This window comes from Fundulus heteroclitus, chromosome 3 (assembly GCF_011125445.2).
Source record: "Fundulus heteroclitus isolate FHET01 chromosome 3, MU-UCD_Fhet_4.1, whole genome shotgun sequence".
Classification (NCBI taxonomy): domain Eukaryota; kingdom Metazoa; phylum Chordata; class Actinopteri; order Cyprinodontiformes; family Fundulidae; genus Fundulus; species Fundulus heteroclitus.
Genome location: NC_046363.1, coordinates 20966264 through 20988490, shown reverse-complemented (window position 1 = coordinate 20988490; position 22227 = coordinate 20966264). Strand labels below are relative to the sequence as shown.

The following is a 22227-nucleotide window of genomic DNA, read 5'->3' as shown; positions in this document are numbered from 1 at the left end:
CCAGAAGGGTTGGGACATGAATGTGTAAAAGTCTCATGCCTCTACATGAACCGGTTTAGGAGTAGCGACGATGCGAAAACATGTGATGTTTTGGATTTCCAGGTGTCATTTTTCAAAACCGCTCCATAGGAAATGAATGGGAAAGGTTTCGGGTTAGTGTCGCTCTGAGGTGATTTGCGAAAAATCTATAAATCCCACACCAATGATGGTTACATTTTCCGATTCCAGACAAAAATTCCTACGTTTTGATGTATAATTTATGTGGATAGGGTGAAATTTGAGCGAGTGAGAAGAAGTTGTTCGGAGAAGAAGAATTTGTTGAATTTCTAGAGTGCGCACTCTAAACGAGGCTCCTTGACGACCATAGCAACGCATGTTATTTGCTGAATTTCTTGAAAAACCAAAATTATTTTAAAGACGTACTATACGAAAATGGTGAAAGATATGAAAAAGCTGAAACATACCATAATAGCCAAAAGATATCACTACGTTTTTAAAGTTGAATGGCGTTTATTAGTGAAAGTAGGCTGAAGCAGTAAGATGACAAAAAGTTGAAATATTTGAAGAATTTGAAGGATTTTCCATTCATTTTCAATGAGAGCAAAAAACGCACAAAAAGTTAAATATTTTAAATATTATAAAAGTTATAATTACAAAACGACATAGCAGTAATGTCGTGAACGAGCTGAACGTTTTGATACAAAAATTGTTTAAATCGGTTTAAGTATGCAGGAGTAGTTAGATGCCGAAAAACGTACGGAATAATAATCAAGACCTGAAGGAACTTAATAAGTGAGAATGCTGTATAGCATTCTCACTGATAAAGAAAAACAGGAAAACAATAAGTGAGAATGCTGTATAGCATTCTCACTTGATAATAATAATAATAAAAATAAAGAAAAACAGGAAAACAATAAGTGAGAATGCTGTATAGCATTCTCACTTGATAAAGAAAAACAGGAAAACAATCTTGATAATAAAAATAAAGAAAAACAGGAGATTATTTGTAAGCAGGCGGCGGCAAAAGCTGCTATAGATGGCGATTTGCCGCCGGTGACCAGCTACTTTTGACTGCCCTGCTCTACCGAAATTATTTGTAGTCTATGCGGTCGTCCTCAAGTTATCTGTCATTGACTTGGGCTACAGTGTAAAACTTTATCTAGCCGACTAGCTTTATCTAGCATAACTAGTTTATCAGGTGACCAGTCGGCAAAAATGCTTGTTTGGTGCTGCTGAATGAGACATTTTAATGCACAACAAAATTATTTTGCTTGATCTGTATATTACCTGGCTAATGGGGCACGGGAGAAGCAGCCTGTCAGCGACCGTTCCTGCTATCTGAAGACGCTTACTGAACTGCTATGATGCTGCGCCTGCGCATCTGGCATGCCCTGCAGGCGACCGCGCGAGTTCACGTGACAAAGGAAGAGAGATAGGCTGGTCGGGTGTACGCAAGGAGGTGGCTCATTTCGGGGCATTGTTTCAGTCGTTTTTAATGGCTCAGGTTTTCAACAGATCATTGCAAAACCAACCTCAGTAAAATCTTGATAATATTAATAATAATAATAATAATAATAATAATAAATTAAAAAAAATAAATTAAAAAAAAGTTTTAAAAGGGCATTTTCGTTGATAAAGGGCAAACTTCCTAGTGCTTTAGCACCCCCTAGTGTCTATGTATGCACGCCCCAGCACATAACAAAATGTAGTTGCTGCTAATGGGTGTTGTTTGTGCCCCCACTTAACCTGGCGTGCCAGAGACGCCACTGTGACTGACTGAGATATAAAAAATCAACTGCCGGTATGCTATTCTGACAGGGTGTACCACACCGACAGAACACCGGATACGAACGCGCGCTGATCACAGTCTGCGCGTACTGCTGGCATTAAACGCGTCTCGCGCATGATTGTCATCACCCTGTGTGGCTGGCTCAATCAACATTAAACGGCTGGCCCACTAATTAACCACCAGGTTACGTAACACACATATATTTCCTGGTCTATGTGCCATCATTTACGCTCAAGAGACTAAAACCTTCCCTCAACTGGTCTTGCTGGTACAAAAAGATGCGTTTGCCTACACGCGCACACAGACACACACACACAGACACACACACACACACACACACACACACACACACCAAACAAAGAAGGGGAAAAAAAAGAAAGAAAGAAGAAAAATGCGCCACAGCAGATTCACGGAACTGGGGCGAGGGAAGGGTTGGTCAGAACAAGAAGGGTGTGTCAGACTTTGTTTAAAAAGGGCTGTGTCCCGTGCTCTGCTCCCACATCCCTCTCTTTTTCCTCTTCAAACTCAACAACTCCTACACACAAACCGGTAAGAAGAACAATTGCTTTTAGACATCATTCAGAATGCTTTTTTGTATCAAGTTATGTGTTTTAAATTGGACCAGAATGTATTTCCTATCACTTAAAAAGTCCATAAAACTTCTAACTCAGACTCAAATTGTAAAGTGATTACATAATCCTGAAAAGTTGTCTTAAAAATGACTACAACTATGCCATATCACGATAGGAGTGTTGAACTAAAACTTTGCTAAGGGCTGTTTATGCTAAAAAAAAGACATGCCATTTTGAGATTAAGGATTATGAAAGCAAAAATATGAAATGCATCCTTAATAAGCATTTTGTTCCTTTTACAAGAAAGCGTGTGGATTAGTCTGCTACAATAATCCGTTTCCTGGTCTACTGTACCACTCATTAGCCTGTGTCCTGATTAAAACCAGCAGTTCGGGCTTAGTCTGTATTTATATGACATCCATATAAATACAGGCTGTGGAAGAACCACTGTGCTGGTACTATTGGACCTTAGTGCAGCATTTGATACTGTCGATCACTCCATTCTGTTAGAGCGCCTGGAGAACTGGGTCGGCCTCTCTGGTACAGCACTCCACTGGTTTAAATCCTACTTAAAGGACAGGGACTTTTTTGTGTCAGTAGGTAACTTTACATCCCAGACGACAAAAATCACATGTGGGGTTCCCCAAGGGTCCATCCTGGGACCCCTCCTCTTCAATATCTACATGCTCCCCCAGCTCAGATAATAAAAAATAACAACATCAGCTACCATAACTATGCAGACGACACACAGCTTTACATCACCATGTCACCAGGTGACTATAAACCAGTTCAAGCACTGAGTAAATGTCTAGAAGAAATCAATACGTGGATGTGCCAAAATTTTCTTCAGTTGAATAAAAACAAAACAGAAGTAATAATTTTTGGACCAATAGAGGAGAGATCAAAAGTTAGCACACAGCTTCAGTCGCTTCAGCTAAAAACTACTAATCAGACCCGAAACCTGGGTGTAGTGATGGACTCAGACCTGAACCTTCAAAAGCATCTAAAGACAATTACAAGGTCGGCTTTTTATCACCTGAGGAACATTTCCAGGATTAAAGGACTAATGTCTCAGCAGGATCTGGAAAAACTAATCCATGCGTTTATTTTTAGTAGAATTGATTACTGCAACGGTGTTTTCACAGGTCTGCCTGTGAAAACAGGAGTGGATCAGACAGCTGCAGCTGATCCAGAACGCTGCTGCCCGCGTCCTCACTAAGACTAAGAAAGTAGAGCACATCACCCCAGTTCTAAAGTCATTACACTGGCTCCCTGTATCTCAGAGAATAGACTTTAAAATACTTCTGTTAGTCTATAAATCCCTAAATGGCTTAGCACCTAAATACATCACAGACTTGTTATCAGCGTATCAACCCTCCAGACCACTCAGGTCTTCTGGCTCCAGCCTACTCTGCATACCTAGAACCAGAACTAAACAAGGAGAAGCAGCATTTAGTTCCTATGCTCCACTTATCTGGAACAAACTTCCAGAAAACTGTAAAAGTGCTGAAAGCCTGAGTTCCTTTAAATCGAGATTAAAAACACATTTGTTTAAAATTGCCTTTGAATGTTCAAGTTAAACTGTTTTACTGTTTTCAAATGTTCTTTTTTTTTGTTTCTACATTCTATCCCTACTTGCTTTTATTCCTATATTTTAATCATGTAAAGCACTTTGCATTGTCTCTGTACTGAATTGTGCTAAATAAATAAATTTGCCTTGCCTTGCCTTGCCTTAGTCATATCTACACCAGAAACATGAAGCATGCCAAGCTACAAAAAAGGCTTGGAGATCAGTGTAATGTAGTTGTTGTTTGTTTGTTTGTTTTTCTCTATAACTCAGTCATAAAACAGTAGTGTGTGTGCGTGTGTGTGTGTGTGCGTGTGTGTGTGTGTTTAAGGGCGTGGTTTAGCCATAAAGGCGACAGCCAACGCCCATATCCGTCTTAAATGAGCCCTAAAGTACAGTTTCTGATACTGCATAGAGAAAAGCAGAACCTTAAACAGCCGTGTTGTCTCTCACTCTTGTTTCAGCCACCATGTCTGGAATATTGACCATAGTTGCGCTCCTTAGGAAGAACTTTGACATATATGCCTCCCAAGTTGGACACAAGGAACAAATGAGCAAGCAAGAACTCGCTGCTATGTGTAGATGCGAGCTTCGTGGAGCAGTAAGTTAAGAACTAATTGCTTTGCAGGAAATGGCCTTGAGTTTCAGATTTTTTTTAAAAAGTTTCTCCTTTTTTCCCACAGTATGAAAAACAGTCAGAGGTGTATAAACTTCTCCAGATGCTGGATCAGGATTGTGACGGTTCTGTAAATTTTCGAGAATTTGTCACTTTTGTTGCAGATGTTGCTGTGCTCCTGGGCTGTAATGAAAGCTCTCCAACCTGACTGCTTTGTTTTCTTGTCTCATCTAATGTCTAGTAAAACTTCTCTGAAATAAACTTGCTTTGCCACACTGTTTGTGGTTTAAAATAAAGTTTGAGCAGGTTAAAGTCACGGTGAATGTGGTGTATAATGTTGACTAAAACATGGAAAATAAAGCCTTTCTCACATGTCTCTGTGTGTTAAGCTGGGTATGAAACCAAACATTCTGCACGTCCGCCTGAAGCAAGAATACTTAAATAAAAGTCCACCCATTCATAAAACAGGGTTGCAAGGCTTGTGTTCTCGTGATATAAACCTTTAACCATATGTTTGACAAATAGGACAATAAAAATGGCTCGATCTTGAAATGATCAAGCTATTTCTAAAAATCCCAAATGGTCCCAATATCAAGGAATTTGTCTCTCGCTTTACTATGTTAGGATTGTGGGTCTTGAAATTAAGACACTGAAAAATTAGTTTTTTGAACTTTAATTCGAATAGGATCAATGACACAACATATGGGCAATGTGGCTCTCTGCCCAGGGCAGCACGTCTGAGTGGGCACCATAAGGTCAAACTGTTATTGTCTATTTATCCAGTCTATAGCTAGTGAAAGCAATAAGTAAAATATTGCTGTGTTTGTAGGTGGTTGATTTGTAGCTTAACAAAAAAGGGGCTATATCAAATTCGTTTTGTTTGTCCTTTGGAGTCTAAAGGCGTGTTCACACCAAGGGCAAATTGCCACAATGTCGCTACTTTTGCTTGCTGTCGCTCACCTGACATTATCGCCGGCCGTTTACACAGCAGGCGACAGCAATTGCACAGTGGGCGGCAATCCAGAAATGCAGCAGTATAATTGCGCTATCCGGTGATGCTTTCACTAAAGTTTCCTCACTATTCTTCAGGCTTGGTCTGTTCTGCACTTGATTTGGTAGTAATAATTGGTTAAATCAAACTACTCAGGCCGACCGCAGACCGCTATTATCAGCTTTTATTTCATGTTGAATGAAAACTGCTTAGTCTCTGCCGCTGTCCTTCACCTCATGTCACCCCCATATCCAGTTCTTGAATGGTTGTCGTGGCGCGACAAGAAACAAAAGTTCAGCTTGTTCAACTGCAACAACTGTCGCTTCGCATCCATCGCAGGTTTCATGTTGCCCTGGCTTTGCTTTAATTGCGCCTTTCGCGTCACTAGAATTGCCCCTGTGGTCTTGCCCAGCATCGTTTTACCACTCCTGTGTTGCACCTGTACATAGGGATATCGTGTAAATCTGTCTATCGGCCTGCTACATCTGCCCAGAGTCGCTACTTTTGTGTGCCATCGCCCACAGTTTGTATGGCAAGTGACAAGCCATAGATACAGTAGTACTTTGCGTCGCCAGAAACGCCTCTGTTGCTTTGCATCGCTCCTGTGCTGCACCTGTACATAGGGATAACATGTAAATCGGCCGCTCAGGCTGCCACATTCGCGGTTGGTGTGAGCGCACCTTTCGCCTCACTTGATGCTTGCTTTGTTAAAAAGCTTACATATTTAGACTGGTCAGAGCTCAATTGGAGTATAAAAAGTGACTGGAGATTATTTATCGCGTATTTGTGAAAAGACTGGGGAATTATTTAAAAAAAGGACTGTACAAACCTGGACTGAACTATATTAATGTGGAGGATTTTATACCGTTTACATGTGGATCAAAGAAGTTTCTTGTAGAGTTAACTAAATGTTCAGGGATCTTGTTTCTAAGTTGCTTAAATGAAAGCTGGCATGGCAAGGCTGTAGCCATGAACAAACAAGGCAGCTGGACTAGATGGGAGAGTGCGAGAGAGAGGGCTCTAACTTGACAGAACATCTGGAGCATGGAAGGCTACCGCATCAAGTTCCTCTTATGCTCTGTTTATGATGTCCTACCTACTCCCTCAAACCTCCACACCTGGGGAATGGTCAAGAGCCCAAGCTGCAAGCTCTGTGGAATGACGGCTGACGTTGAGCACATCCTCTCTTCATGTCACTCAAGCTTAGCAGATGGTAAATTCCCGTGGTGTCATGACCAGATCCTTGCTCAATTGGCCGACGGCATCGAGCAGGCCAAAGGGCCTCATTTTATACATTTTACCAGGGCAGGAGAAAGTGGAGCAGCAGGGAGGGAGGACCAAGAGGATCCTGGCCACGGCAAATGACTGGGAGATGCGGGCAGACCTAAAGAAGCAGCTCAAATTCCCTGAGGAGATAGCCCACACTAGCCTGAGGTGAGCACAGCATGAAAAATAAGGGATTAAAAGGTCTGAGATGTATTGGGGGCCTGTCCATTAAAAGCTCTAAAAGTCAAAACTAAAATTTTAAAATGAATTCTAATTTTGACAGGTAGCCAATGTAAAGAGGATAAAACCGGTGTACTCCTGAGCCATCATAAACTGTAACAAGGGTAAACAAGTTGTTAAATGTGCTTTAACAAGTTGTTAAAGCACATTTTTTCCAAAAAAAAAACATTTTTTTCTAGAATCTTGAAGCCTTTTCTATTCTTACCAGTTCTTTTGGAGATGTCGTCAAGCTTGAGGAGAAGAGATGGATGTGCGAGAAAACCCCTATCATAAGCTTTGGCTGTCATTAAATACACCTTGAATTAGATAACACTGCATATTTCTCAGTGATGTTATCAAGGCATTAGTTGTTTGTACCTGTATTACTTTATTGGTTGTTTTTTGCCGTTCTTTTTATATCTCTCTCTGCAGGTGTAGAAACAGACTCTGAGGATGTTATATTGTACTCTTTTTCCTCTACTCTATTTTTATTACCATTTCTCCCATTTAACATTTTCTCTTATCTTTTTCTGATACTTTTCTTTCTCTTTTACCTTGACGTTTCTGTGTCCAGTGATCTTAAAATAATCCTAACATAATATCTAACAAAAGCTTTTTTGCATATATATCAAGTGGAGCACTATTGCGAAAGCAGTAACGCTCCGCTTGTGAAAGTAAAATCTGTTGGGCTCTCTTTGGCATTGAGACATCAATTCTTAATGCTACACTGCCAGACAGGACCCATTAAAAACAACAGAAACCAAGTGAATATGTGCAGCTCTACTCAATATAAGAATATAAATTTTAACCACTAGTAATGAAAAATGAAACTGCCATAAAGTAACGTGGAGGTGGAAATAACACTTTTCTGTAACCTTTTTTCAGAAAACTGAAATTAATCACTCTGTCACCAATTTCCAAGTATTGTGGGGAGTGGTGGCTTAGTGGTTAGAGCAGTGCGTTTGCACTCTGAGAAGGTTGAAAGTACCCGGATTGATCCCCACAGGCTGCTACCATGGGTCCCTGAGCAAGACCATTACCCCCAGATTGATCCCTGCCCTGGGCACTGTGATGTAAAACTCACTGTTTCCTAAAGGATGGGTTAAATGCAGAAACCATTGCATTGGAATGTGCAGTTGCAATGACAAAAAATGAAATTTTCTTCTTCTCACGCTTTGGCTGGAATGTACAAGCAGTTTTAATGACCGAGCTGGAACAGCCCTCCCCTATAGTTAACTTCACTGAGATCAGCCATGGTCTCTCCTATACAATGTCTCAGCATCGCTTCTGGCTATTTCCCACACTTTTAAGACTTGACAGTTAAAGACAACCTCAGACGGGCTTGGTGTATTATTCAACCGTTTTTTTTTGTGCAGTGCGTTTATTTGACTGTGCAACGACAACAAGTTAGCAAAACATGTCTAAACATTTTTCTGAGGCTAAAGGCGCAACCACCACAGTAACTTTGATGTGCCAAATCTGATGTAATACAAATCAAGACTACAAGAAGTTATGATTATTTTTGTTGTCCAAAACAGATACCCAGAGTCTTTTCTTACCCATTTAATCAAGGTTTCTAAAGATTTCACTGAGACAAATTTATGACTTTTTAAATATGTTACAATTTAAATTTAAGATCTGCAAGGATTACAAAAAAAGTCCTGAAATTTTCTCTTTTAGATTTCTATTCTAAACTTCATCGCTTACTTTTAAGCTACTAACTAGAACTAAGAAGTGAAAAATAAATATAATTTTGGAAATTTAAACTGGTGCTTTTTAGCCAAGACAAGTGACTCCTATAATGTATGTTACCCAACTTCCAAAACGGTTACTGACAACAAGTCAGTCCTCCTTAAATATGTGCTTCACCAAAATGTAGCAGCTGGCATGATAAAGTAAAAAGATTGCTTCGATTTTAACTATCCAAGTACCCACGTTGAAGCCAGAAAGTCAGTGTTGAGGGCAGCATCCTTAAGCCTGAATATCTGGGGATAAATTATTTTTTGACTCAAGTTTAGCTGCATCATGGGGTTTGTGTTTTTTTTTCAATACATGACAAGACTTCCTCAGCAAGAATCGTATATCAGAGCATCATTTGATGGCGGTACATTTCTGAAATGAAGTGGATGGAAGAAGTAAATGATTGTATAAATAAGCACATCTTGAAGATTGTACAATCCAGAGTCAAATGCGTTGTACATACTTGGCAAATAAAGCTGATTCTGATGAACAAGTATGGATTTGGCCCATAACATTGATCTAACTAAATTTTTGACTTAGCGTGAGAAACCTGTCCATGTTTGAGACATTTTAAAAAGCCTAAATATGAGATGATTAAATATTAAGACATTTTATACTTCCCTTTAATGACTTCATCTATGTGAAACTATGTTTAATCCAATAAATATGACATGTCTAGTTCACCTACTACATAAGCAGCACGTTAAATTAAACCCCTAGGTATAGCAGGACTCCAAATACACAGAAAGGAGTTTTAATTTGTGAGATTAAAATTGACCAGTTTTTCATTCGTCAGCTCAGATCCATAATCAGCCATTCTGGTCGTTTATCCATTCTTAGGATTTTAGATTTCCAAACACACAAAACATTTACTTTGATGTATTTTATTTGAATTTAAGAAACATAAGTAGGTGTAACATGGTTTTGTTTTGCAGGATTCCAAACATCTTGTCTTGCATAACCAAACAACACAACGCAGAGTCGAGACATTTATTTGGGTCACCTGTTACAGCAGTGTGAAGCAAAAACCGCTTACATAAGCATGTAAAATATATCAGAATTATCATCAGTATCAGCCGATGTTAGTAATTTTTTAATATATCGGTTCAGATAACTAAACATGGGTGATATTAACAACTGCTGTCTATTTCCATCTAGCCGCCCTTTGTGCCTGTGTTTCAAGAGGGGGAGGGGGTTGGTCATGCAGTTTTTTTTACGGTTGTGTGACAGTGATGCGTCACAGCAGGATTGGGGCATTTTTAAACGAAGCAGAGATGCATTGTCAGCTGTTTGGTGTGATATAGAGAGAGAGACAGAGGACGGATAGACCTAGGAGGGAGAGATATTATATATATTTAATATATATACATTATATATATATATATATAATATATATATATAATAGATATATATATATATATCTATATATATAACATATTATACATTATGATATATAAGATTATACTGTAAACCATAAGCTGGTTGAATATGCTTATTATTATTATTAATTATAATTTGGTATTATAATTTAAATAATAAATCATTCAACTCAAATTTCGCTATAACAAATATAGTTCAAATGGTGGTGATGTTAGCTATAAGCTTATAAGTATTTATGCCACTAATGCATTAGTTAACTTGCTGTTATGAACTCATTTATGCTGGAATAAATGATCAGGTCGGACTGTTAACCGACCAGGTTTATCCAGCAGGCTGTGAGAACCCCAATGTAACTGCAATTAGAGTTTAAATCCTTATTCCTTATCACCATCCAATGATATTGTCTCTGTATTAATGTCAGATGTTAACTCCAAAGGAGGTTAGCTCTGATTTCTGAATAACCATGCAACTGTGAATTGGACTGAACACAAAACAATGTCTATTCCGCAGTCGTTGGTTTTATTGAGCCAAAAGCAATTCCCTGTTACAGTAATTCTCTGATTCAAACAACTTTGGAATTCTTACTCATTACTAAACTAAAACATGCAAAATATATATGTGGAAATAAAGAACAAAACAAAAATAAACAATGGATTAAAATGAGCGGTTAGCAGATCTTAACTTAACTCAAAGTTGTTTAACACCGCCCTCGAAACACCGGCATTTCACGTATCAGCATTGACAGACAGAACAGCTTCGGGAACCTCACTGGACGCTTTGATGTCTTACACAAAGCTAGTTCAGCTAAGCTACCTACAGTTCAGATATACGTCACCCTCCCAAGATGGCTGCTACGATGACGTATGAGGGGAGGTCCTAATGACGTAACCACGCTTACGCTGATGGGATAATACCTCACTTCGAGGGGCGCAGCTAACTGGGAGTTTAAAGCAAAGCCCGCGACTTGAGCTCGGACAAAAAGATTAAATTGATAAGAAGACGCGAAAAGAGAGAGGGGGGAAAGCAGGGAAAAAGATGAAAAGAAATAAAGCGGTAACCCACGGCGGGGTTCTTGATGGATCACAAATCAACACAGCAAATCAATTGTACAATGCATGCACATACAAAGAAAATGTTCAGCAAAATAATTCCAACTTCGTCGTGGAATAAAAGCATTAACCAACACCTACAAAGTTCTACCGCCTGCCCAGGCACTTCTAAACACCCTGTTGGTGAAACAGAAATAAAAGGGGAAAACCCCGTTACTTTGAGATGCCTCGGGGCTGGTCCGGAGCGCTCCGAGTGAGGCGGCTTTCTGGACGCGTCTTGACGAGCGCAGTTTTCCGCAGGCTGCAGCGGCACGGGGAAAAAGCTCCTTCGTTTCTTCCTCCGGGTTCAGTCAGTCGCTTTGTTGGCCAGACAAAGCGGGGTCCTCTTCGATCACTGGGAGATCCGGCGTCTCTCAGTCTTTTGATCAGAGGGAATTTAAAAGTACTTATTTAAGTCGACCTCCTGTTATAAAAGCAGGGAATAACCGTTGCGTCGAAAAATCTCGGTCCAGCGAGCAATCGAACACGTGGCGTGGGATCGCCCAACGGAGACAGCTGTGTCTTCTCGGGTTGGCTAAAAGCCAGGGAAGAAGGAAGATTTTCGTGTGTGATCGGCTTTTATAGCCCTCACCATAGCAACCTTATCTTGATCGGCGGCCATTTTGCCGTGTTGCGTGATGGGAGTTGGTGGCCATTTTGACCACATTGCATCATGGGTAACGCAGTCCGTTACGTCCCGAATTGATGCCCGCTTTTTGTCACGTATGAACTTGCACAACATACCCCCCTTTAGCTTTGAAGAGTGGGATGCTGGTCACAGTCTTTAAAGCTACAACCAAGTCCATTCTGGCGTGACGAAAATCCGTTGTGCATGAGTGGAACAAGCTAATAGTCTTTCTAGTAGTCCATTGGGATTCATGCAGTTCAGTTCATCATCCAAGAGGAGGAAAAACAAAGCATTCATTGTGCCTGGGTCAGTGACCTAGCCTGGGCAGGACTAAGCTATAGCTAGTCATTTCTATTGGCTAATAAGGCAACAATAAAGTAATAAAAAAAAAAAGAAATGCAAACTTCACAATCACCATTGTCAATACATTCATTGGTCATCAGGTTTGAACTTTGAACCAAAGAAAGGAGAGAGGGAAAAAGGGAAAGGAAAGAGACAGCGGTTCGTAGTCTAATCAGCTTATGGCCTTCAAGGAGCTGGTGCTACGAACCTGGGAGCGACAAAGGTGAGGGCGTCAATCCTGGTTTGCAACTATTTGATCTGCTTGTATGCTGCATACGCCATCGCGGTAGTGATGGCCCATCCAAATACAAGGAGAACCACAATAATGGTCATAATGTGAGTGTCGGTCGACTCTGTAGCTCTGGGGAAGCGAAGCAGAGGGACCGAGCTCAACTCTGATGGAGTGAGACTGAATTTAATCAGCTGGGTGCCTGCAAGTAAAAGCTGTCTTTCAATGCCGACATCAATGCTGAAATTGTATCCCTTAAAGACATCTATTATTTCAATCTCTGAGTCATATTTGTCAACGTCAAGGTGATGCAGAACCATGTTTCCAATGTGGACTACAGCACCTTGAGGTGGGGAACAGAAAATGGTTTGGTTGGGCAGTTTTAGTCTAGTAACTGTGTCATGCTGCTCGTAGGATAACAGGGCTTCTGCCTCCGGGGTGCTAACGAGCCAGCGGTTACCTGCCCGCTCAATTTTGGTTTCCACACCTGCATCTTTAAGGGTCATTCTAGCCTGACAGTTCTGTTCAGGGGATTCATTCCTTAGACCACACAGGTAATTGGTAACATCTCTGATAAATGGGTTGCTTGGGCATACCCAGTGGATGTCTTTGGTTTTGGTACACAAATCCAAATTAGGGACTAAATAAAGCTTGGGGTCAGCATCATGATAGGCCAATATTGAGGGAGTTTGTAGGTGTACGTGGGTCTCACCTTGCCAAAAACCGACATTCAATACTGATTTAAACCTATACACATTAGCTCTTTCAATGATGGGAAGGTTTAGCATAAATCCTATCTCCAAGTTGTCAGGATTTACAAATATCGGAATTGCACTACCTAGGCTGTACGCCAGGTGCGTTTGTGGTGGTTGCAGTGTTTCACTAGAGGCAGATTTGAGAACCTTTTCAACCAAATCTACTGGTACCAGGTACGGAGGAATCCGTCCTTCAGCAAGGCTATTTATGGATGAGCTAACCTCTCGAGTGAGGTCCTGCATTAAATCTCTAACGACCTGAGTATACATCATGTCATTCTTTACCACTTCTGTGAGCGTTTCCAAAGCAATGCATGGTGTTATGGCTGAGTGTGAAATTATAGACGTGAAGTTATGTATGGACACTTGCTTTATTAGTGCATGTTTAAAGTGTCCTGATTGAACATGCACTTGTCCTATTTAATGCTATGCATTGTTCTCTTCGGCGGGGGCGGAGTTAGGCTCCGTTCCCTGTGAGGAGAGTTTGGTGGACGGTTTAATTTGGTTCGCATGAACCCATTTGTACTCTGGACTTTGCACGCTGGCTTCTAGGTTCTTTCGAGGCCACGTGAATGTCGTTCGGAGACGGTCTTTTAAGTCAGTGACGCACTGGTGTGCAGTGTAGACGGTTGTCACACTGACGTCTTCGGGCTGGTAGATGAGATTCAGGAGAAGTGTCCTTTGTTTTCCTGTCATCATCTGGAAAAGTGTCACCCCTGTGGAGCATGGTGAGGTAGAGCGGATTAGCATTAGGACCAGGGGAAGCTTTATGTCCCGGTCCCTGTCATGGCTGCTGACATGTTCCTTTGACATGCTGACCACGGTGCAGTTCATTCGCTCCACCTGTCCGGATGACTGTGGGCGGTAGGGGATGTGGAATTTAACTTCCACGCCCAACATGTCAGAAAGCACGGTCAGAATGTTTGACGTGAAATGCGTTCCTCTGTCCGAGTCGATGGACAGGGGAAGGCCCCACCGGCTGAAAACGTGACTTAGCAGCAGGGCTGCTGTGGTGACAGCGGGGTCATTCAGTGCCGGCAAACATTCGACCCATTCTGTGAAACTGTCTGTTATTGTCAAAAGATATTTGTTATTTCTTGACGATTTGGGGACTGGACCGATCCAGTCAGTCTGCAAATGTGACCATGGAAATATAACCCCCCTTCGCTGAAGCAGGGCTTGGTCTAGTGGTCGTGTGGGTTGTAACTGGCTGCAGGTTAAGCAGCCTTGTACATACTCCTGGGTGTCCTGGGCCGTTGAAGGCCGGGACGTCACCTGTTGGGGAGTTTTCAGATTAGCTTTGCAGCTTCTGTGTCCTCCTACTGGTGAGTCATGGACGTGTGTCAATGTGATCCCAAGTTCGTTTGAATCTTTGGGCTGAATGGGCTGAAACTCATAAAACAGCTCCTTAAATGCTGTTTCCTCTGTTTCAGTGGTCAGTGCATCAGCTTTTTCCAGCTGTTGCATGATTTCTGTTTCGAAGCCAGGGCAGGGCTCAGTGGGTGAGTCCCAGTTCTCTGGTTGATTCGGTGCTGGTTCTGTTGGGTTGGTTGCTGTCGCATACACCAACAGGTTTCCTTCAGCTTCAAGCGTAGCACCACAAATGGATCCAGCAGGCAGAGCTTCGTGTCGCCTGATTTGGATCATGTTGGAAGGAAAAGTAAACACGGTGTCTGGAGAGTCCTGTCTGCCGGTCAAGGATAAGGGCAGGTCTCCGATGACGGGAATGCTCAGCTCAAAGTCGTGGAAAGAGCTTTCGATGAGCACCCCAAGAGGTTTCTTCGCCACCACTTGGATCAGCATGTGGGTTGGATTCTCCACTAACAGGTAAGCTGAGCGATTGTTCAGCTCAAGCAGGGGTGTGCCCCGGATGACCAGGTTGGATTCCTGGAAATAGGAAAGGGGTTGAAAGAAAACCTGTGTGCTCTGTATTTGTTGTCCTTTCAGGATGGCTAATCTGATAGGTACACCTGCAGTCTGTGGTGGTATTAGCATGTTTGTCTCGCTAGCCACCTGGCAAGCCTGTGGGATGGTTTGCCCTGAACGCATGGCTTCAGGGGTGCCCAGGAAGGAACTTGGGGTCACGTGAGCTTGGGCCCACAGGACCTGGTTACAAGTGTCCAGCTGTGCACCCAGCCGTACCAGAAGATCAGCACCAACAAATACTGGAGGATGTAAATTCTCCACAATGCTGAAAGGATGAGAAAGCTGTCTTGTGCCAATCTGTGCATAAAGTATGCACACCCCCGTTGCTTTCAGAAGCCGGCGAGGCCAGTCTGCTGAGAGCAAGTAGTGGCTGTGTTTTGTTTCAGCCAGATGGGGCTTTTCACGGCACAGAGAGTTGTACAGATCTCTGCTGATCGCAGACTTCTCTGACCAAAGGGCCAGCAACACGTCTGGCATGACTGTGCTTTCCAGGTGCACACCTTCGGCCACTCTGGGGTTATAGGGTTCAACTCCAGAGTGTTTAAGTGAGCAGAGGAAAGATGTGTGGCTGCTGAGAGAAGTTCTCTGATCGCTGAGAAGCGGTGGTGTGTCAGAGGATTTGGAAATCGGCTCTGTTGACGGCAGAAATGGTGCTAAAAGTTCTTTGGGCTCCTCGGAGCATGTCACCTGATTGATAGGGACGGACAGTCCACTTCCAGAAGTGAGGGGCTTGGGAGTCCCCACTTGGGCCCAAAGATGACCATGATAGCAGTCAATGAGTGGGGCTAACCTGTTCAACAGATCCTGACCCACAAGAAAAGGTTCTGTGTCCAAAGTACATATGTAGATGGGGTGCACCAGGGTCATGTCATGGAAAGTGATGTCTAACCACGCCCGTTTGGTGATGCATGACTGATCCTGAGTGTAGCTGGTGATGCCCACGTTGCAGGTCTCCACCTGGAACGGTTTCCCAAGAGACACCATAGCTCTGGTCACCTCATCAAACAAATCTGAGCACATTAGACTGATCTCGGAACCCGTGTCTAAAAGAGCATTTGCAGTTACACATCCTCCGATAACTGTCGAGCAGTATAAGCGGTGTGCATTTTCATGATGGTTTAGCTCACCTAGAAACCTTAGAAAAGGGGCTTTCTGATCACCTGCTGATGGGATCTTAGAAGGTTGTTGGTGATTTTTCGGTCGGTTCCCCCACTTAATCAGATACACTCTGTTAGAAAGGGGAGCCTGGTCCACGCCTAGTCATGCTGGCGGAGGTTTTGGGCCTGGCTTACCTGGAGGGTCGACAGGATTGGATGATGGCTGGGACGGCTGCGGCGCGATCTGATGCACTGTTTCGACTAGCGACCTGCGAAAAGTCTCCTCTATCTCCTTTCTCATTGACTCCTCCATGCGCAGGTTCCAGCCTTTGTTGTCATGTGTGCTTTTCGACCTTTCTGGCCTGTCAGTTTGCTTACCGTATCGATCTGGATCCGGCCTGTGCCATTTTTGAAACCTCTCACCTTCCATGCTGCCATGCTGACCTCTCCTATCCTGGGAAGCTTTCTCCTGCTGCGGCTCAAAACCATGTTGCTTCTTAGGGCCAAATCTAGTTTTAGGTTTGAAGGGAGGCATCTCATGTCCCTCCAGACCTAAACTCTTTTCTGGTTCGGCTTGAATCTGCAGAACCTTTTTATCACTATCGGCTCCTTTGTTGGGCCGGACACGTGTTTCCCATGCCACCTGCGCGTATTTCCTGATTTCCTGCATGGTAAGTTTCTTGGTTCTACAATGCATGGTAACCTCATAACGCACGCTTTCATGAAGATTATGGAGGAACAAAGATTTGAAAGTGTGATCTTCCTCCAAGCCGGGAGCATTTCGTCCCTGAAAGTAAGCAGCCCGCAAGCGACGGTAGTACTCTTTTGGTGCTTCAGTTGTCTTTTGCTGAATTGCAAAAGCTCCAAGAGTCGCAGAAGCTGGGTCTGTAAACACAGAATATTCTTCTCTTAAAGCCTGACAAAGAGCTGAATAACGGTCACGTGTAGCTGGAGGGAGGCTTTCTATGAAAACATGGACACTTCTGGACGTGGTTTTCCAGATAAGCTTCAACTTTTCTCGAGCTGAGGGGCTATATAAGTCTAGCAGACAGCGCTCTACCTCTCTGAGATAGTCATCAATGGTGGATTCTGTATTGCTAGGATCAAAACGCTCTATGTCTCGGGCCAGGGACTCAAGTTGACGCATCCGCAGTCCCTGTTCAGGGATCGGAGCTGGTCCATCTGAGTCCTCTCCTGACGACTCTTGCCTGCGGTAACCACGATAGGAGGGAGGCTCCAGTTCTGACCACCTACCTGGCATCGGCGGCCGTTCGTGGGACGCCGGGGGACCCCCCCTGTCATGAACTCTTGTCTGTGGACGCAGTTCAGAGGAGTGGGGTTCACCTGTGTCCCAGGAACGGTGCTCTCGTCGCCCTGGTGGGGGGAAAAGATCGTAGCGGGCCGTGTCAGGGGTCAGGTGGGAAGCAGGTGTTTTCCCATGATTTACATCATGTGGATCAGTCCTGATTGCCACCCTAAGTTGTTTAGGCATTTCTTTCCGTATCACACTGCTATATCTGTCCTGACCTTTGCTTACCCTTCGCTCAGAAGGTGTCTGGGGGCCCAGTTCATCCAATGTCCTCCAGGTGTGATCTCCATGTTTTCCTTTGGAGTCCTCACACTCAGATCCTTCTGTCTGCAAGCTAATGCGATCCTCCTCTCGCTCCTCTGTGAGATGACAGCTGCCCTGAACACTTCTCTGTTCTAGCTCCCTGATTCTTTCCTCAGCTAAAACACGCCTCTCAGTTTCTATCACTAACCTTCGGTGGTATAATGCAGATAACTCACCCAAGACATCTGCTACCAATCTACCCTTTGGCTTACTCTGGACCTCCTCCACCAATTCCTGAATTCTCCTCTCACAGTCTCCTATGTCAAACTGATTCAGACGGGTTTGTTCGTCCGGTGTCATTTTAAGCAGTGAGCTAATGACATCCTGGGCCTCCATTCCAATGGAATGGTTTGGACCTTCAGCTCCTTCAGACCTAAACACTGAGGAATATTCACTATCCATTCTGTGTCAGCTATGGATAACAACACAACAAGTAACAACACTGTAGTTTAGCTCAGCGCTAAACGACAGACAACAAATAACAACGCTGTATTTTAGCTTAGCACTAAGCAACAACGCATACACTTTAATTTAGCTCAGCGCTAAACAACAACTGCTAACAACAACTGTTAAGTGGCTTCACTTTAACTGTTAACAGCAAACACGCACTATGACTCACTTTACCGCAGGAAGTGGATTCAAATACGTGCGTTTAATTAGGCTGCGCAAGGGAAAATCAACCCTGCGACTTACAACTCCTATGTTTTAGGAACGGTTAATATGCTTGTTTAACTTTGAGAATATTAACTTTGAGTGACATGGACCACTAACCTTTCAGCCAGTAATTAAGTGATAAAGCTGTGGCTTTGTTTGTGATGTAAGTTATTTAAGAACAGGTGCTCTACACATGTGTGGAAAATAGCAAAGTGTTTTGGAGCTTCAGAGGTGGCAAAGAATGACAGTTAAAAACCGCTAAATTGCAACCTTAGTTTCAAAATCACAGCTCAATTTTGACCACTTATGATGAGCAGAAGCGGATAAGGGAGGAAAGAAAAAAAATATTTCAAAATAAAATAATAATAAAAGTAGAAAAAATATTCAAGAAGGGAGAAAAATTTTTTTTTAAGATATGATAATAAGTTGGGGAAAAATTAATAAAATAAAATTAAAGTGTCAAAAGGGCGTAACCATAAGGCAAGTTTAAAGAAACTGACTTTCAAAACGGTCCCTCCGGGACACTGAGCGATCTAAGCTGTCTTTAAAACCGTGACTGCAACTACCTATCCTGGCCACCAGATGGAGGCAGGGTGCCCTTCACTTTGGGAAGACTGAGCCGTAATTACACACAATGTCCAGCAGATGGGGAATCGTGTCCCTCTTTCAAACAATTATGCTGCAATTACAAACAACGTCCACCAGATGGAGGCAAGGTCTCTCTTTTCAAAGCAGAACACGACACAGACTCTGATTGACAAGTAGCAGACGCTGGCTGCTGTCTATTTCAATCTAGCTGACTTCCAGTCCAGAAATCAATATTCAAACCTCAGGTTAACAACCTCAAACCACCACAAACACGTATATATTTAGTAATGATACCTCCTTAATCAATTATGACTGAATAGCCCTTTTGGCAAGGTGAGCAGTCAAAATGCTGGAATATGGATTGTGTTCATTAAATTCATAAGTTGCTGGTTATTCGATTTAGTCTAAAGGAACGCCAATAAGTAGACTCCTGCCCACCCAGGGAAAAGCCAATTTATGTTATGCCATAAGCTGGTTGAATATGCTTATTATTATTATTAATTATAATTTGGTATTATAATTTAAATAATAAATCATTCAACTCAAATTTCCGCTATAACAAATATAGTTCAAATGGTGGTGATGTTAGCTATAAGCTTGTAAGTATTTATACCACTAATGCATTAGTTAATTTGCTGTTATGAACTCATTTATGCTGGAATAAATGATCAGGTCGGACTGTTAACCGACCAGGTTTATCCAGCAGCCTGTGAGAACCCCAATGTAACTGCAATTAGAGTTTAAATCCTTATTCCTTATCACCATCCAATGATATTGTCTCTGTGTTAATATCAGATGTTAACTCCAAAGGAGGTTAGCTCTGAATTCTGAATACCCAGGCAACTGTGAATTGGACTGAACACAAAACAATGTCTATTCCGCAGTCGTTGGTTTTATTGAACCAAAAGCAATTCCCTGTTACAGTAATTCTCTGATTCAACAACTTTGGAATTCTTACTCATTACTAAACTAAAACATGCAAAATATATATGTGGAAATAAAGAACAAAACAAAAATAAACAATGGATTAAAATGAGCGGTTAGCAGATCTTAACTTAACTCAAAGTTGTTTAACACCGCCCTCGAAACACCGGCATTTCACGTATCAGCATTGATAGACAGAACAGCTTCGGGAATCTCACTGGACGCTTTGATGTCTTACACAAAAGCTAGTTCAGCTAAGCTCCCTACAGTCCAGATACACGTCACCCTCCCAAGATGGCTGCTACGATGACATACGAGGGGAGGTCCTAATGACGTAACCACGCTTACGCTGATGGGATAATGCCTCGCTTCGAGAGGGCGCAGCTAACTGGGAGTTTAAAGCAAAGCCCGCGACTTGAGCTCGGACAAAAAGATTAAATTGATAAGAAGAAGCGAAAAGAGAGAGGGGGGAAAGCAGGGAAGGAGATGGAAAGAAATGAAGCAGTAACCCACGGCGGGGTTCTTGATGGATCACAAATCAACACAGCAAAATCAATTTTAAAATGCATGCACATACAAAGAAAATGTTCAGCAAAATAATTCCAACTTCGTCGTGGAATAAAAGCATTAACCAACACCTACAAAGTTCTACCGCCTGCCCAGGCACTTCTAAACACCCTGTTGGTGAAACAGAAATAAAAGGGGAAAACCCCGTTACTTTGAGTTGCCTCGGGGCTGGTCCGGAACGCTCCGGGTAATGCGGCTTTCTGGACGCGTCTTGACGAGCGCAGTTGTCCGCAGGCTGCAGCGGGACGGGGAAGAAACTCCTTCGTTTCTTCCACCGGGTTCACAGTCGCTTTGTTGGCCAGACAAAGCGGGGTCCTCTTCGATCACTGGGAGATACGGCGTCTCTCAGTCTTTTGATCAGAGGAAATTTAAAAGTACTTATTTTAGTCGACCTCCTGTTATGTAAAGCAGGGAATAACCGTTGCGTCGAAAACTCTCGGTCCAGCGAGGAACTCCAACACGTGGCGTGGGATTACCCCAACGGAGACAGCTGTGTGTGTCTTCTCGAGTTGGCTAAAAGCCAGGGAAGAAGGAAGATTGTCGTGTGTGATCGGCTTTTATAGCCATCACCATAGCAACCTTATCTTGATCGGCGGCCATTTTGCCGTGTTGCGTGATGGGAGTTGGTGGCCATTTTGACCACATGAGTTGGTGGCCATTTTGACCACATTGCATCATGGGTAACGCAGTCCGTTATGTCCCGAATTGATGCCGTTTTCTGTCACGTCTGAACTGGCACAACACCATGAAGACTTTCTTTTACATATGAATCTATGGGCTTGGGCAGCTTTTTATCACCACATCTTTGCAGGTTTTTCTGTTTTGCCCCATAAAAACATATGTACCCCACAATCTGAGAAAAAGTCATTTGGACCCATACTAACTTCTGTTAAATATACTTGAAAAATGAATTCATGCATCAAATAATGTCACTGTGTGCTTTCTTCAGGACCCTGTCATAAAGTAAAGGAGACCTTCAAATTGAATCAAGGCAAAAGAATCACGAAGGCTATGCGTGTGGATCATGCGTGTTTCTTCCCCAGAGTGGATTTTGGTCAGTAGCCTCTTCAAGAATTTATTATACCACAGAGATACAGTTGGCCTAATAACTCTGAGGATTTGCTGCATTTTTATGTTAAAAAAAACAAACAAAAAGCAGTTTTTTTCCTAACTATTGAAAGCCACAATCCATTAGTTAAATAAATATTTAATGTGTATTTAATTGAAACATGATAAATGTGTTAAACTAAAAAAATACATTTAATTTATATTAATGTGTCAATTTATCAAACACACAGTCACAAAATCGGTCATTAAATAAAGCGTAAATTGAACATAATTAGTAAAGTATTTGATTATATCTTGTGCTGCATTCTATCATGTTACTGTTTCACCGTGCCGTGTCTAAGGTGAAACACCCTCGGTGGACCCAGTTCGTTTTACCCAGTCAGGCGACCCCCACTTACTTATTACCTTGAATGTAGGAAGCATAAAACAGACAAGTATGCTTTTAGTTATATTTTATCTAGGTAAAGACAGAGAAATAGTTACAGTCACACCAGCGCTGATGGGCCCCTGATCGGCAGGAGGCCTCGAGTGCTCATCACGCAAACATTATAAAGGGATCTCGGGACACACCCATACAAGGGCGGTACACATCCAAACTGTGACATCAGC

At 42.5% G+C, this 22227-nt stretch overlaps 1 protein-coding gene and 1 long non-coding RNA gene across 2 annotated transcripts in view; both read left to right on the top strand.

Moving 5' to 3' along the window:
• The window catches only part of LOC105926320 (complement C4-B), a 79231-nt gene that overhangs the window by 45710 nt on the left and 11294 nt on the right, over positions 1-22227 (top strand). The window contains exon 38 of the mRNA XM_036132537.1: positions 21500-21604. Within this exon, the coding sequence (XP_035988430.1) occupies positions 21500-21604 (105 nt within the window). The remainder of the gene's footprint in view (positions 1-21499; positions 21605-22227) is intronic.
• Positions 2218-4920, top strand: LOC118560978. The gene is made up of 3 exons (XR_004929704.1): positions 2218-2338; positions 4393-4529; positions 4612-4920. It is a non-coding gene; the product is annotated as an uncharacterized LOC118560978 (long non-coding RNA).